This window comes from Carassius gibelio, chromosome B4 (assembly GCF_023724105.1).
Source record: "Carassius gibelio isolate Cgi1373 ecotype wild population from Czech Republic chromosome B4, carGib1.2-hapl.c, whole genome shotgun sequence".
Taxonomy (NCBI): Eukaryota; Metazoa; Chordata; class Actinopteri; order Cypriniformes; family Cyprinidae; genus Carassius; species Carassius gibelio.
The window spans coordinates 27,026,850-27,045,051 of NC_068399.1; the positions used below are offsets into that span (position 1 = coordinate 27,026,850).

Consider the following 18,202-nt stretch of genomic DNA (forward strand, 5'->3'; position numbering starts at 1 on the left):
GCTGATAAACAGAGTCATCGCTTCTGGTTGCTCTTTTCTGGTCTGATCCAACTCCAGCTTTCTAAAGACGTCCTTCATTATAATTGCAAGCAGGTAAAGAAACTGAACGAAGCGTGTGTTTGAAAGAGATGTTATATACAGTATCATTCAGTGAAATGGCAGACTAATAGACAACAACACTTTATATTTGAGTCTCGCATGAACTAAATAGTTTAGCAGGTCAAGCTAGTCATAGTGACTAACTAAATCTGACTGCAAAAAAATAATCTAACAGGGACAATCTCAGAGCTTGCAATCTTAAAGTTGTGAGCGCTCTTCAAGTAACGTTAATAGAACGTTCATGTAACGTTGTCTGGTCTTGAATAATGTTCTCTAAACGTTAACACACACAAAAAAACATTATATATGGATCGTTTGTGGAACATTTTTAGTTGGACGTTAATCTAATGATTTTTAAATGTTACGAAGCATTCAGAAATAATATTTTTATAGTCAAACTTAATCTCAACGTTAGCAAAACGTTTGTGGAACATTTTTGTTAGCTGGAATATGCATATTCACAACTATTTTTATAATTTATTTATTATTTAATTCATGAAACACCACAGAAAATAATAAACAACTAACTAGCATATATGAATAAAACATTTACATGCCAATACAGATTTGTAATAGCTACCACTAGACAGACAGACAGTAGTAATATTTATGAAAATTACTAGTCTATTATATTAACACTGCAGCACCTCCAATCATTATATTTGTCAGAATGACTAATACTTTTCCTCTTCAGAACACAAACTAAGTTTGATCCATTTAATCTCTGATTTATGAAGCTCGACACTGGCACAACTGAAACTCAAACATTAATAACTCCAAACTGTACAATCTCTCAGGTTTTTACAATTGGATTTCTCTCTTATATTTGTTTGTATATTTACTTAGCGCAACATGATTTATATTACAGCAAATTTAGTGAGTGAAAAAACGACTCTTATTTTGAAATGGCACAGGCCAAGGTTATGCCTTAAGGAATCATCCCGGTTTAATTATTTTCTATTATTATTATATTTAATATCACCCAATTATCGTCTAAACGTGTTTGATGCCTGTGTATTCCCTTTGTCTAGTGAATCTACCTTATATGTAATGTAGGCTTGTATCGAGCCAGAGCTGGTGGGTGTGGGAGGGGACTCTTATTCTGAAGTGTATGTGGGCGCTAGAGTGATAGCGGAAGTGCGTGCCGCTAGTCGCTGCAGTTCAGGCGGATCCCGTCAGTGTCTGATCACAAACTTTCTGTCAAATCCGAAAAACACCCGAAACCCGGTGAGTTATCCGCGGAGCTGCTTCATACCCCCGTTAAACAGTCAAGGGAATGAGATAACACCCGCAGCGCAGGCGAGGACCAGTTTACGAGCGCAGGCCTATAATACAGTCTCATTCTGTGTGTGTGTGTGTGTGTGTGTGTGTGTGTGTGTGTGTGTGTGTGTGTTTCAGGTGACATGGGGGATAAGGAGTTGATGTGGGCCCTGAAGAATGGAGATCTGGATGAAGTGAAGGCTCTGCTGGTGAAGGTGAGGCACACACACACACACCATATCATCACATACATTCACTTATATATTCAAAAAGGTCTTGACAGCTCGTGAAGGTTTATAGACCCTTACAATACTATCTATCTATCTATATATTGTTTTTCCTCCTGAAGCATTATCCAATTGGAATAAAAAGGATTGGTGATGTCAGCTGAAAAGAGAAATTGTTTATGAAAACACAAATGTGATTTTAACACAAAAATACCGAGATGAGTCATGAGTTAGTTAAGAAACACAACATTGTCATGACAGTATTTTCAGAAACATATACTGTGGCACTTTTTGTTAATGGTAACAGCAACAGGTGGATTTTTTTCTCGACGGTTTTCTGTTTGAACCATCTTTGATCCAGTAGAACAACAGCACTAGGATGTTTGTTATTAAAGTCAACATGAAACATGGTTCATAATGAATTAGATATCAGTAACGTGACTTCAACTACTGTCAACGACTAGCTGATTATTTCATCTTTTGTGTGTGTGTGCATTTGTTTTTGTAGTTCTTCTCTTTTAAAGACTTTTCAGGAGTCAGTTTTGCTCCTGGAGCATTATCCAATAGGAAAACAGGAACTGATGATGTCATCAGAAATAGAAAGTCGTTTCATGAGGCTGAGCATGAATTTACTTTTTAATGACAGATTATAAAGACAAATCAGTCAGTTGTTCAGTGTTTGTCTGATGATACAGTAATCGTGCAGGTATTATCATAACAGTTTTGTTCTGTGTATGCGGTGGTTTGTTTACGGTTTAAAGAGGTTCAGGAAATGTCGCACACACACTCTGGGCTGTAGGTCATCTGTTAAGTGTGTAAACTGTATACACTTCTCACTAGGGATGTAACGATTAACCACGAGCCAGTTGAAAATCAATTAAAATATGTGATGATTCAAATCGGTTGAGATGCTAAACAAATCACGATTTATTTAGGGCTAGGAGTTTATATGAACGCTTTAAGCTACACCTGCCTCGGTGTTCGTAAGTGCTTTGTTTACAGCGGTAACCAAGGAAACGCTTTAAGCACCACCTGCCTCGGTGTTCGTAAGTGCTTTGTTTACAGCGGTAACCAAGGAAACGCTTTAAGCTCCACCTGCCGTGGTGTTCACAAGTGCTTTGTTTACTGCGGTAACCAAGGAAACGCTTTAAGCACCACCTGCCGTGGTGTTTTTAAGTGCTTTGTTTACAGCGGTAACCAAGGAAACACTTTAAGCTCCACCTGCCGTGGTGTTCGTAAGTGCTTTGTTTACAGCGGTAACCAAGGAAACGCTTTAAGCTCCACCTGCCTTGGTGTTCTTAAGTGCTTTGTTTACAGCGGTAACCAAGGAAACGCTTTAAGCTCCACCTGCCTTGGTGTTCTTAAGTGCTTTGTTTACAGCGGTAACCAAGGAAACGCTTTAAGCTCCACCTGCCTCGGTGTTCGTAAGTGCTTTGTTTACAGCGGTAACCAAGGAAACGCTTTAAGCACCACCTGCCGTGGTGTTTTTAAGTGCTTTGTTTACAGCGGTAACCAAGGAAACACTTTAAGCTACACCTGCCTCGGCGTTCGTAAGTGCTTTGTTTACAGCGGTAACCAAGGAAACGCTTTAAGCTCCACCTGCCGTGGTGTTCGTAAGTGCTTTGTTTACAGCGGTAACCAAGGAAACGCTTTAAGCACCACCTGCCGTGGTGTTCGTAAGTGCTTTGTTTACAGCGGTAACCAAGGAAACGCTTTAAGCACCACCTGCCGTGGTGTTTTTAAGTGCTTTGTTTACAGCGGTAACCAAGGAAACGCTTTAAGCTACACCTGCCTCGGTGTTCGTAAGTGCTTTGTTTACAGCGGTAACCAAGGAAACGTTTTAAGCTCCACCTGCCTCGGTGTTCGTAAGTGCTTTGTTTACAGCGGTAACCAAGGAAACGCTTTAAGCTCCACCTGCCTCGGTGTTCGTAAGTGCTTTGTTTACAGCGGTAACCAAGGAAACGCTTTAAGCACCACCTGCCGTGGTGTTTTTAAGTGCTTTGTTTACAGCGGTAACCAAGGAAACACTTTAAGCTCCACCTGCCGTGGTGTTCGTAAGTGCTTTGTTTACAGCGGTAACCAAGGAAACGCTTTAAGCACCACCTGCCGTGGTGTTTTTAAGTGCTTTGTTTACAGCGGTAACCAAGGAAACGCTTTAAGCTACACCTGCCTCGGTGTTCGTAAGTGCTTTGTTTACAGCGGTAACCAAGGAAACACTTTAAGCTCCACCTGCTGTCAGAGAGTGAATCTGCGTCTCATTCAGATATTTTTTTTAAGTATAGTTCTACAAAACTCAAATCCAACCATTCTGTTTTTGCTTCAGATTTGGAAATGATACAGTCTCTAATTCAGATTAAGAACGGCTCATGGTGCATCTATGCTGCATCTCGGTTTTGGATCATGATTGAAATGCAGTCGTTGCCTCTCATTTTAAATGGAAATGGCACACAGTGCCTCGTTTTGTTTATATGAAGAGATTATTAGTGTTATTTATTTGATTTGGGGCTTTTTTTTTAATTCAGTTACTTTTGTTATTTAAATTATATTTAAATTTGGTTATTTAGTAGAAGCTTTTATCCGAAGCGACTTACAAGTGAGGACAATAGAAGCAATCAAAACCAACAAAAGAGCAATAATATGCAAGTGCTGTATTATTATAGTGGTTTTAAACAAAGAATGTGCAGCATTTGTCCAAGTGATGATAAAAGGACACATTTGATCACAATTTATAATTTGTCTTAAATCTAATTTTGTACAAAAAAAAATTGAGTCGTGTTTTTATTGAATCGTTACATCTCCACTTCTCTCTCTCTCTCATTCATTCACTCACACACACACACACACACACACACACACACACACACACACACACACACACACACACACATTATATCAGAGGAGCAGGAGGAACTCCAGGACACAAGCTGTGTGTGTGTGAGTCGTGTGGTTCAGCGCCTCAGCCTCAGAACATCTCACCTTCATCACTTTAGCCGTCAGATGAGATCAGATGAGCTCAGGAGTGACGCTCAGTGTTTTGTCTTCTGTGTGTGTGTGTGGTTGTGATATGTTTAGCTCAGTGGTCTACCTCACTTCACACTCACAGCAGGTTCACATGATGGTTTTCTGTGTGAATGTGCTGCTCATCATCTTCTTAAGGAATAAAAGCCTTGAGGTTCGCGCTATAGACTCACAGCTACATCCCACACACAGTGGAGTGATTATTACATAATGTAAATGGTACAAATAATGTAGAAAAAATTCAAAAAAGAGCAAAAGCAGTGCTTCTATTAGAAATATATTTATTTTAAAGAAATAAACATCCTCTGAACAATTGAGGAAGGTCTTATAGATGACTTCAGATGACATCATATGCTTGTTTTGTGATTTCTATGTATTAAATCATCTATTTATGTCTATTTTGGCAGTGAACGATTATAATATATATATATATATATATATATATATATATATATATATATATATATATATATATATATATATATATATATATATACTCTTTAAGAATTTCTGTAATAACATACATATTATTATTATTACTATTATTATAGTTTATTATATTTACCATAAAATTAAATTACTCATATTTAATATAAATTTTATTATAATGTATTTAATATTATTTTATTACTATTTATAGTTATAACTTATAGTAAACTATTTATATAATTATATTTAAGAATATAATATTATTTAATATCCTGTTTTATTATAATGACTAAAGTATCCTTAACCATAAACTTTTTTTTTTAAGTTTATGCAATTATATTGAACATTGATGTATTCACTATTCAATATAATTTTATTGAATAATAAATATTATTATTAAATATATATGCTAAAGACAATTTGTGACCCCATCTTTTTATTTTTTTTATTTTCTTTCAATTTTTTTTATTTAATAATGAACCCTAACCCAATTAGATGATATAATTTAATATTATTATATTTATTATATAAAATAATAAATAATTCTAAATTCTGTAAAAATATATATTTAATGATGAACGCTAACTCAAGATAGTGTAATCCAAATATATTATTGTTATAAAAACAAATAAATAATTTAAAAATAATAAATTATTTCTATAATTATATTAAATAATGATAATGAATATTCTAGCCATTATTTCTAATGCCTACAGTTTCCTTAGTGGTGTTAAACATGCAGTGTGTTGTGTGTGTTGTTGTGCAGGCGGAGGATGTGAACAGGACTCTGGAGGGAGGACGCAAGCCGCTTCATTACGCTGCAGACTGCGGTCAGACCGAGATGCTGGAGTTTCTGCTGTCTAAAGGAGCCGATGTGAACGTAACTGTCCTGCTGCTGTGTGTGTGTGTGTGTGTGTGTGTGTATCATGTGGAGTCAGAGCAGATATAAGTCCTGCACACCTGATAGCATCAAGACTTCAGCAGAATTCGAGGAGAAAACATAATATAAATATAAACACACACATACAAAGTAAAAAAAAAATATATATATAATTTTTTTTATATATAAAAGCTAAATTGATTTACAGTAGAGTAGAAAATACTAGAGTTAGGGTCAAAAAAAGATAAGAAAATTTTTTTTTTAGCAAATATAAAAGAAATGTAATTATCAAATAACATAACTAAAGTTTTAGTAATTTAGTTTTTGTATAGTATCAGATAGTATCACAAATATTATCTATTTGTGCCTTTTTTGGGATAAACTAGTCAAATTAAATACTACAAAAACAAAATAATAATTAATATATTATTATATGCATATTATAAATAAATTATTAAAATGACAGTATGTATGTTTAATGGTTATATTTAATACTATTTATTTAAATTATAATGCACTAATTTAAATAATAAAGACCAAGTTTGTTCATTAATTTTTATTTTTATTTTAAGTTGTAGATATTTGATCAAGTTAAGCTAAATTAAAATGATTTATTTATATAAATAGATTCATGCTCCTGAGATAAGTGACTTCTGAATACGCATGATATCCCAGCATGCATCTCTCTCTCCGTCTAATGCATAGATGCTGTGTGAAACGATAATTCTGCTGTGTTCTTCTCGACAGGCTCCAGATAAACACGGCATCACTCCGCTGCTGTCTGCTACCTACGAGGGTCATGTGACCTGCGTCAAGATTCTTCTAGAAAAGGTAGTGATGCAGTGTGTGTGTGTGTGTGTGTGTGTGTGTGTGTGTGTGAGAGAGAGAGAGAGATAGAGGTGGGCGGCTCAGCACAGTCTTATATCACAGTATGATATAATAGATGACAGTAATGATAAATATCACAATTTTCCCGTGTAAATTCAACAATAATTGTTTGTTGATGAAATAAATTTAAAAAAAAATGCACAAACAGTCTGTGCCTATTGTGGAATAATCGAGTGATTCACATTATGAAACACTAAAAACAAAACAAAAAAACTCTTAAATGATATCATTAAAATAATTCAGTATTATATAAATACATTTACAATATTTTTGTTTTGTTTGGTTAATTATTCAAATATTAGATATTTATAACAAACAATGAATATATTAAGCAATCATTTTTGTATTAACACAATGTACCACTTTGTCCGGCTGGATATTCAACAAAAAATATTTTAAGATTAAATAGCAATATATTTGTGTGCATTTCGGTGCAATCCAAATCCAAATGAAAATCATATAAAATGTTATTATATGAGATAAATTATTGGTATTTTTGCTTAATATGTAGATACAAATTAACATAAAATAAATATAAATAAAAAATGTTAATTAAATGTTAACAAACATAATATTATGTTTTATTTGTTTAGGAATTGTAACCTAATAAACAAAAAATAGTCAAGACTCTTATATATATATTTATATAGCGCTTTTCACAATGCAAACCGTTGCAAAGCAGCTTTACAGAGAAATTAAGTTTCTAAAGTATATTTAGCAGTAGTTTATCACTAGTTACTGACTATATATATGTATATATATATATATATATATATAATATAAATTCTAATTAAATGAATCATATAAAAAAAAAATGAATATATTTAACTTTTTATTAATTGGAAATAATTTTGGGTTATTTAAATCATTTAATCATTGTAAATAGAAAATAGCCAGTATAAACACGACCTATCACATGCATCAGTTGAATCTATATTAAAGTGACTTTTTTTGGATCAGTTCACCCAAAAATGAAAATCTTAGGTGCATGTGACTTTCTTCTTTCAGACAAATCCAGTCGGAGTTATAGTAAAAAAATGTGATCTTTTAAGCTGTTTGATGGGACTTTTTTTTTTATGGATGGCTGTTTTTTATTTCACTTCTTTTGGACTGATGCATGCAACACCCGCCGAGTGCCATGAAACAGCTTTTATATATAACACATATACACCTAGGATGCCTCGGGGTTGAATAAAACACAGCCTAATTTTCATTTTTGGGTGAACTAACCCTTTAATGTTCCTCGAGATATGTGAACAGCTTATCTGGACTTCCTCTGGTGCCTCGTGTTGCCTCGTTTAGGAAGCGTCCTGCTCTGAATGATGCAGGTGTAAACGCAAGCGCTCCGAATCTCTGCTGGCTGTGCGTTTCTGCGCTCGTGTTGTGTTGTGTTTATTGTGTCAGCGTTCAGAGAAAGAGCTTTTTGTTTGAGGTTTAAAAGCTGAAAGCGTCCGCAGGGTCAGACAGGGTTTATAACGCAGTACAGCGCTGCACATTCTTCACTCAGACCCTCTCTGATGTGCTCAGGACGTCCCGCAGGAGCTGATCAGGAATATTTCAGCTTATTCTCCACCCAAATCCCCATCGGATCACTTTCTGGTGTCGTCCTGCATGCACACAGGAACATGCTGAAGGGTTAAATCCAGTCTTTAAGAAACAGCCAGTTATAGGGGCCTGTGAAAAAAAAAAATATATATATTTATATATATATATATATATATATATATATATATATATATATATATATATTTTATGCAAATGCAATTTAACAGCAATTTACTAAACGTTCACAATAACAAAAAAAAACTTTTTTAGGGTCGTATGACAGATTTTTTTGTTTGTTTCAAAATTCTATTTAAATTTCCATATTTTTTTTATTTATATCCGAATTTTGTGTTTTCTGTTTTAATTATTTCTAGATTTAATGGTTTGATTTATTTTTCTGGTTTTAATTGTTTAATTGTTTTTTTTTTCAGTAACAGTGCCCTATTATTAATTAATTTTATTATCATTAATTTAATTTAGATTTTAATTTAGCTTTCCCCTTTAAAATAGTTGTATTATTGTTAATATTATTTATTTTAATAATCAGAAAATCTTATTGTCAAAAGTCTTATTGTTAATTTCAACAAAGTAGGATGTTTCATATTATTTTTTATTAGATTTTCCTGTTTTAATTACCAGAAATGTGTTTGACTGTGGACATAGAAATGCATCTTTTCTATGTTGGTGGTGTTGAATTGTTGTCTCACAGGATTGTGGGTGTTCAGTTCACACCCGAAATCAATCTGTGAATCTGAAAAACATCACACATGAACACTTTACCTCAAGAACCTCGCTCTCGTGGTTTTATTTGTACCAGAGTGTTATTAACTAAAACCAAATGTTATTATAAACTAAATGCAATTTAATTTAAATTTAATTCATATAAATAAATAAAAAAAATTTTTTAATTTCAGCTAATTGCAGAGGCATTGTAATCAAATAAGTCAAATCAAATTAACTGAAACCAATCAATTAAAATGAATTAAAAAAATAACATTTTAAATTAATTTAGTGTTTATTTTACATTTTAAGAATGATTTTCAGCGTGAAAGTAGCCACTGAAGCAGGAATGGCATTAAAAAACAAAGAAACTAATCTATAGATGGATTGAATCCAATGATCAGTGTTTATTTCCTCGTCATCTGTTGATGTGTGATTGTATTCACCTTCTTCACTTTCTCACTCTGATGCTCAGAAACATGGCAGATGCAAGAAAGAGTCACATAACTGACATCGAAAAAAAAGGAGTGATAAAAAGCACTTCCTCTTTTTTTTAGTTGTCAGATGCTCTGAACAGGAAGTAAAACTTCCATAACTACCACCAGCTGAATCATGTCATTCATTTTATTCTTATATTAGCTTATATTTGACACATTTCTAGCATTTTATCTCCCCACTGAAGAACATTTAAAACATTAGCCAAGTCATCATTTAATAGTTCATTTGGTGTTCTATGAAGATTCTTAAAATGTAACAGTCTTTTTTTTACAGCTGTACCTTTAAGATCTCTGTGATGTGATTGGCTGACCTCTTCGCATACGAAATGAGCAGCAAACAACCCAGCCACAGAGATGTTGATATGCAAATTAAAGTACTTCAATATGTCAAATGAAGATAAACTAAAGCTTAGAAATAAAAGTAATAAAAAAAAAAAATTTTATTCGTTTAATAGCCTGTTAATAATTACATTTTTGAATTTTTGGGGTGCAATCAGTCATAAATATATTTTACATTTCTAGTTTAAAAAATAACTTAATAAATGAAAAAACAATAATAAATGAAAAAAAAATATATTGTTTTAAACTATTTGTTATCAGTTATATATATGTGTCAGTGTATATATAAGTAAATGTTTTATTCTGTTGATACCCTTTAAAATATAACTTTTTTTAGATAAAATTTGCGTAACATATCTCATTTGCTATTTTAAATATTATTTTAATCAACTCAATTTAATAGATAATTTAGTTTTTCACCATCGTCCCTAAAATAAAGCCACTGTATCTTTAAGATCTCGACCTGTTAAAGAGCTTTGTGATTGGCTCGTTAAACGCTCCACAGCTGCTGAATGGCCAATAGGTGCTGATATGCAAATGATATGCTAATGAAGTCATGGTTGTGTAGTCAGCTGTTTTAAAATGTGTGCTGAGTGGATGATTTGTAAGGAGGATTAATGATCCTCACAGTCTACATTCGACAGACTTGTATTAATGCTGATATGGTTTTGTGTCGTGAGTTTCTACCCAGCATGCATCAGTGCTGAGAACAGACAGCGAGCTGAACAGATGTTTTTTTATGAGGCGAGAGATGTGAAACTAAAGAATGAAGAGGTGTGTGTTCGGTGGCCGCTGGCCTTTTTTTTTTTACAGAAATCCACGGCTCTTCAGATGTTTGATGACCTTGGGTTTGGGCTTTAAATCCTCCAGCTCTGACCGGTGTGTGTGTGTGTGTGTGTGTGTGTGAAGAGGAATAATTCAGTGAGGGTCAATACACCGCATCGATCCGCTCGGAGGATAATATTTCTGTAAAGGCCAGCGAGACGCTCGATTAGACTCCTGCTCGGCTCCTGTAGATTTTGCATGAGATTGGCTGTAATCAGCTCTTATTGGTCAGGTGGAAGGCTAATCTGCTGTAAATTGTTCTTTATTTCTTGAATGATGTCTTGTGAAATCCAGCAGAACTTTGGCTCACGTGAAGTCTGGTTATTTTGGATAAAAGTGCAGAATTAGGGGCCATTCACACAGAAACAGGTTTCACTGAGCTGCATGTTTGTGGAAGAGAGCAGAAGCACAAGAATGTCAATATTTTAGTGCTCGCTTGACTGAAAAATGTATATTTTTGGTCGACCAAATTATTTTTGTTATTAGATTATTGTCAGGAGAAACTCCTTGAAAAATGGACACAGAGAACTTTTACAGTTTATCACAAGCAATGCAAAGAAATGCTGTTTTTCTTGCTATTCATGCTAACAAAATTCTAGTCACTTTGTTAATCATGTTAAAAACATGCTACAGACATGCTAATCATGCTAACAATATGCTAGTCTCTTGTTAATCATGCTAACAACATGCTAGTAACTTTGCTAATCATGCTAACAACATGCTAATAACATACTAGTCACTTGCTAATCATGCTAATGACATGCTAGTCACTTGATAGTCATGCTAGCAACATGCTAGAGACATGCTAGTCATGCTAGAAACAGGCTAGAAACATGCTAATCATGCTAGAAACATGCTGGTCGCATGATAATCATGCTAGAAACATGCTAGTGACATACTAGCAACATGCTAATCATGCTACAAACATGCTAGCGACATGCTAGTCACTTGATAATCATGTTAGAAACATGGCAAAAACATGCTTGCAACATGCTAATCATGCTAGAGACATGCTAGCCACATGCTAATCATGCTTTTTGTTATTAGATTATTGTCAGGAGAAACTCCTTGAAAAATGGACACAGAACTTGTACAGTTTATCACAAGCAATGCAAAGAAATGCAGCTTTTCTTCCTGTAAACTGCTTGCTGTATCCTCACAAACACAACTTTTCTTCCACGTGGACCGATGAAAAACTTCATGAAAGGTTGTATTTATACTAAATATTAGTATTGCAATTATACAATAGTTCGACTGTTTTAAAATAGTAAAATTTTAGTTTATTAGTACTTATGGCAATAATAATAAAGCCATCATAATATATTATCAAATATTTTAGGCTCAATTGTGTGCAGCCCAACAATGAATCGCAGCAAACCTGGGGATTTCTTCTTATGTGTCACAATCACAACGGTTATCAGACCAATCACAGAAAAATGATTTGAAGATAATAACAGGTTTTGTTGTATACTGTAGTGTTGTGTAACTAAGTGGTTAATGTGTGTTTTAGAGCCGTGTGTAAGAGTAGTTTGGTCTTGAAGCACCACAGTGTTGTGTAAGTGTGTGACACACACACACACACACACACACACACACCGCTTGTGAACCTGTGGGTTAATTAGGATGAATGCAATTGTGTATGATTGTTTATGTTTCTGCTGCAGGACTTGCTGCAGGTGTGTTTAATCTGTGTGTGTGTGTGTGTGTGTGCGCGTGTGTGTGTGTGTGTTCCTCTAGGGTGCTGATAAGGATCGGAAAGGTCCGGATGGTCTCAGTGCGTTCGAGGCGGCCGAGAGCGATGCTATTAAAGCTCTTCTGAAGTGAGTTGGACGCTGCCGGCAGCGGAGAGGTTCTGACCACAACCACTGGATCCAGCAAACACACACACACACAAACACACACACACACACACACCTCTCTGTCTCCGCCCACTGCAGCTCCTCTAGGTTTCCTTTTGTTTTCCTCCATGACCGTTTTATTTTATTTGGGGGAGGAGCTTAATTTCCCCTCCAGTTGATCAGAGTCAGCCATTGGCTGATGGACCTGTCACTCATGCCTCCCATAAGGACCAATGGGAAGTCCTGTCTAACACCACTAAACACGGACTTTAGAGTTCAGACTACAGCGAGTGTATGATTACGGTGATCATGATAACGTGTACATTTATTTCTCAGACTGTTAACTAGGAACGAGTGGTTTGTGTAGTTGATAGAGCTGATGAGTTTCCCTGCACTCCAGTGTCCCTGCTTCAGCTCACATCAGAAGAACAAATATTACAGACGCTCGAATCGTTCTGCTGACGCTCACGTTTGCTTTTGTGCCCCTTTGAATTTGTGTTGTGCTTAAACTAAATGAATCGTCAGCTGCTGTGCACTTGTAGAGTGTTAAACAGGTTCTCTCTCTCTCTCTCTCTCCCTCTCCCTCTCTCTCTCTCCCTCTCTCTCTCTCCCTCTGCATGATGGTGTTTTAGCTTCTCAGTACAGTCATGAACTAATATTCCCATCCATTAGCAGATCTACATTGTAAACATGCATATCTGGCATTGTTGTGAAAAAGTCTGTTTGAAAAAAAAAAACAACTACAAATAAAATGTTTTCAAATTATCTGTTTGATTTTGTCACGTAAGTTGTGTTTCAAATGTTATATTAAGTATGCATTAATTTGTGTAATAGAATTATTCTTTTTTTTAATTATTTGACATATGGATGAATAGATTAAAGCGTTAGATTTGGTGTTAAATCAAAAGCTGATATAAAGAGGTGTCTTGACTAATACAGTGAAATAACCGTGTGTGTGTGTGTGTGTGTGGGAAGGGGTTTTATCATGAACACACTCGGGGTCACTGTGTTTTTTCTTTCTTTCTTTAATGAAGTGCTTGTGTTAATTACTGATCACCTCGGCGAGTCTCAGACCTTTGTCACTGTCACATCACAAAGAAGTCAATTATTCAGGTTCTGATAAAGCTGCTCGTCGGTGAATATAAAACAGCTTGTCTGCTCTTGTCTTTGTGGAGACGCTGAACCACGAGTGAACCAGCTCTGTTTACTGTCTGTGACACTAAAGTGTTTGTCTTCTATATCTCTCATCAAAATCGAATAACTTGTCTTTCTGCATCTTTGAAACGCTCTTCCTCTCCGCCTGAATTCAGTTTAATGTTAACACCAAAACACAAACGGTGGTTAGTCATTCGCTTTAATTCCTTATTCACTATTTTACTTGGAAATGCCTGATTTGGCAGTTAAATGGGAGTCTGTCATCAGACCTTTTAAATGAATCCAATAGAGAATGAACTGCTGCAGTGTGTGTGTGTGTGTGTGTGTGTGTGTGTGTGAGAGAGAGAGAGAGAGTGTGAGTGTGTGTGTGTTTGTGTCTGTGAGAGAGAGAGTGTGTCAGTGTGTGTGTGTATGTTTGTGTGCGAGAGACAGTGTGTGTGTGTGTTGGTGTGTGTGTGTGTGTGTGAGAGAGAGAGACAGTGGGTGTGTGTGACGGAGAGGGAGTGTGTTAGTGTGTGTGTGTGTGTGTGTGAGAGAGAGAGAGAGAGAGTGTGTGAGTGTGTGTGTGTTTGTGTCTGTGAGAGAGAGAGTGTGTCAGTGTGTGTGTGTATATTTGTGTGCGAGAGACAGTGTGTGTGTGTATGTGAGAGAGAGAGAGAGAGAGTGTGTGTGTGTGTGAGTGTGTGTGTGTTTGTGTCTGTGAGAGAGAGAGTGTGTCAGTGTGTGTGTGTATGTTTGTGTGCGAGAGACAGTGTGTGTGTGAGAGAGAGACAGTGTGTGTGTGACGGAGAGGGAGTGTGTTAGTGTGTGTGTGTGTGTGTATGTTCACGTGTGAGAGACAGTGTGTTCATGTGAGAGACAAGAGAGAGACAGTGTGCGTGTGTGTGTGTGTGTGTGTGTGTGTGTGTGTGTGTGTGTGTGAGAGAGAGAGAGAGAGAGTGAGAGAGAGCGTGTGTCAATGTGTGTGTGTGTGTGTGTGTGTGTGAACCTGAATTTCTTTGTCATTGTGGGCACCGGCCTGTGTTCCCCACAAGGGAAACAATGATTCAAATAGTAAATGAAAGTGTTAGAAGATTGGGGGTAGGGTTAGGTTTAGGGTGAGAGGATAGAAAATATCATTTGGTCAGTATGAATACAGTCTATGATAAAAGTCTATATACAGTCTGTGGAAATCCCCACAATTCACAGAAACAAACAAGAGTGTGTGTGTGTACTATTTTAGTTCACTTCACTTTTTAGTGCACAGGTGGACGTCTGACCTTTTCTTTCTTCACAGTGAAGACAAAGTTCTCCTCCTACTCCATGATGTTATGTAAGTCTCTCTCTCTCTGTCTGTCTGTCTGTCTCTCTCTCTCTCTCTCTCTCTCTCTCTCTCTCTCTCTCTCCCTCTCTCGTCTTTTTATCAGTCTACTTTGCCTTTTCTTTCAGGTGAACTCAAGACTCATGTAGACTTTTCCCAGTGTTTTCAGAAGTGATCTCTGAGCCACAGAGCCGTCTGATGGCCGAGAGCTGCATGGCCACCTTTCTCTTCCTGTAAGAGCGAGAGATTTGTCAATCTAGGGGTCTAGCTTGTGGTCTCAGTTAAATGCTATTTCTAGCTGTCAGAGCGGCCTGTCGTGCTGCTTGAGATTGAACATTTTGTGTCTTACCATATCTTATCTCATTTAATCCCAAACTTTTCCCGGACATGAAAGTTATTTTTGTATCTCAGCTATTTTAAACTGTTTTATCACATTATTCTAGAGTTACTATTATGCATAAAACCCTTCTACAACTCTGAGATAATAGACAAAAAAATACAACCATCAGCATATTTCAGAACTGTATTGTATCATGTCATAAAGCTGATATATTAGGGCTATCAGTGTTACAACATCAATATTGTAACTCAATCTGTAACATTTGAACTCTGAAGTTAGTGCAACCTTCACTAATATGTATATCATGTACACATTCATGCACTGTATTATCCCATCAGTCACTACTGTTAACCATTAACTTGTTTACTCAGTCTGTGACAACACAAAACAAGGTTTGGCCTTCACAAAATTACCATGGTATATTGTGGTATTTGTTCATATGTGCTTGGCATTCTGTAAAATATAGTATTATTACACTTTAAAATGATTTTTTTTACGTTTTTATATTTTAACATTTCACAATTAATTAACCCTTCGCCGGGAGTTTGATTGACAGGTGATTTGATCCGTCTTTCTGTGGATCAAACAGCAAACCCTCTGATGTTCATCCGTCTTTATTTTGTGCTATGAGTAATAGTAATATGAGGAGACTGTCGGTCCATCACCACACATCAAAGAGCCACAAAACAGTATTTTTGGTTTGAATTTCTTTTTCATTAAATTTGTATTAAATTTGAAAAGCTTAGACTTTTTTTATACCAAAAATATGAGCTCTTGTCTTGTATGTGGTCAGTGTTCTCGTTGCTTCACGATGTATTTTTTTACTTTTTGAGGTTTTGATGTGTGTCGTTAGAGCCATGGCTTGTCAAAATAAATCCTACACCATTTTTTATTTCAGTAGTGCTGGAAATGGTGATTTTCTTGACTTCGGATCAACCTGTGTTGTTTTGATTTCCTCTTTAACCAGGATTCATAAAAAGTCAAGAAAATAGGCCCAGCAAATATGATGTTTGTAGTCATATTAGACCTTATGGCTTTTGCACAGAGAGCATCCAAAGCCCACTTTAATTACGCTTTGGTCCAGTGTGTGTGTGTGTGTGTGTGTGTGTGTTTCCTCCTGATCACAGAATCCGTCCTCTTCAGCCGGAGGAGCGTTCGCTGGGAAATCGATGACTGCTGTGCTGCTGTTAAGAGCAGTTTAATTGCAAATAAAAGAGGATTTATCACTGCTGCCGGTATGTAGATGAGCACTGCTGCATTCTGGGTAATGAGCCGAGGGGATGGCGCTCTCCGTTTCACACTTATCATCATCTTACTAACACATAAGTGATGTGCATCTGCTCCAAAACCTAGTGAGCCGCCTAGGTAGGCAGGATTTTAAGGGAGCATAGCACTACAGGGAAAAAAACTGTTCTAAATATTATGATATATGTATATATATATATATAGGAAACTAATTGATATCTGATTAGAGTTCTGATAAGTCTCTGCAGCTAAAATTAGTTATAAGAACAAATTTTCCAAAAAAATATCATTTCTGAATGATTCAAATGCCCAGTTTTTTAAATGTTTCAAACATTCCATTTCATCAAACATCACAGCAGTGTTACTTTTGAATCTTCTCTGAACATTCTGAAACATTTGTAACATTTAAAAAAAATGTTAGACAAACATCTTACTAAAATAAAAAGTAAGATGTTTGACGAATGTTCTTGTGCTAGCGTTTGAGAACATGATTCAGTACCAGGTGAGAAACATTAGTAAGCATGTTCTCTGTGAGCGGGGTTCTGCTGTCTATGTAGTGCACAGCACAGGTTTTGGAGCAGAGCCACAGGTCGGGAGGATTTTTGGAGCAGGTCCCAGAAGAGGCCTTGAATGGGAACTGAAGTACTGGATCTTTGTTGTTTTGGCTGGAACGGTGAGTCTCTCTACATAGTTTGGCGGCTGTAGAGGAAGTGGGTCTGCTGAAGCATCGCTAACCTTTATTCTGTTCTGCTACATCTGCACATCTGAGGTGGAAATAACAATCAGTCTGCTGTCAGAGCGACTAATGTTTGGGGGAACCTACGAGAAAGGGCATATATTGAGTTTGAGACAATTAATGTGAGGGATCCAGAGAGAAAAGGTCCCTCAGCTGTCAGATAGAGATGCATGCAATATCCTGCCTTTATTTCAGTCTTATCAGACCTGCAAGAGAGAATGATATTACACTCGCAGAAATACTGAGAAGATACCTTTCACAGAGATGCCATGGAACTGGTTTTCCTTCCCCAAAGGATCAATTCTAATATATATATATATATATATATATATATATATATATATATATATATATATATATATATTTTATTTTTTTTTATTTTTTTTCTATTGAAGCCAGAAAATGTATATTCATTTTTTTTTTTACAATTCTGACTTTTTTCATACAATTCTGACTTTTATCTTGCAATTCAGAATTGTAGAATACTTTTTATTTTAGGATTTTGAAAAACATTTTGCTAAAGTTCCCATTAAGTTTTAAAAGCATTATGTCTTAATGTTCTTTGAATGCTCAAAATGTTAAAAAAAAATTAATAAAAAAAAATGGTTATGCAAAGAATTACATTCCATTTTATAATTTTGTAACAGTGAGATATAAACATTTCTATTTTCAGTTTTTTATTTCATGGCAAAAAAAAAAAAAAAAAAACATATGTAAACTCAAAACTGCTAAATTTAAACTCGGTTAAATTTAAAATATTAGATTTCAATTAGCAATATTGTGAGTTTATAGTTTGATATTCATTAAACTTGCTGGCAAGAAAAGTCTGAATTGGGAAATTGCGAATTAAAGTTGCAGTTA

General features: G+C 35.6%; 1 protein-coding gene across 1 annotated transcript; it reads left to right on the forward strand.

Moving 5' to 3' along the window:
• Positions 1-1,172: 1,172 nt before the first annotated feature.
• Positions 1,173-13,330, forward strand: LOC127956810 (myotrophin). The gene is made up of 5 exons (XM_052555027.1): positions 1,173-1,326; positions 1,498-1,574; positions 5,800-5,913; positions 6,661-6,744; positions 12,465-13,330. Exons 2-5 carry the CDS (start codon positions 1,503-1,505, stop codon positions 12,549-12,551), a joined length of 357 nt encoding a protein of 118 aa, XP_052410987.1. The 5' UTR covers positions 1,173-1,326; positions 1,498-1,502; the 3' UTR covers positions 12,552-13,330.
• The last annotated feature ends 4,872 nt before the right edge of the window (positions 13,331-18,202 follow it).

Coding starts and splice junctions, on each gene's coding strand:
- LOC127956810 (XM_052555027.1), top strand. CDS start 1,503: ATGGGGGATAAGGAGTTGATGTGGGCCCTGAAGAATGGAGATCTGGAT. Junction 1,575..5,799: donor TGAAGGCTCTGCTGGTGAAG/GTGAGGCACACA, acceptor GTTGTTGTGCAG/GCGGAGGATGTGAACAGGAC. Junction 5,914..6,660: donor CTAAAGGAGCCGATGTGAAC/GTAACTGTCCTG, acceptor TCTTCTCGACAG/GCTCCAGATAAACACGGCAT.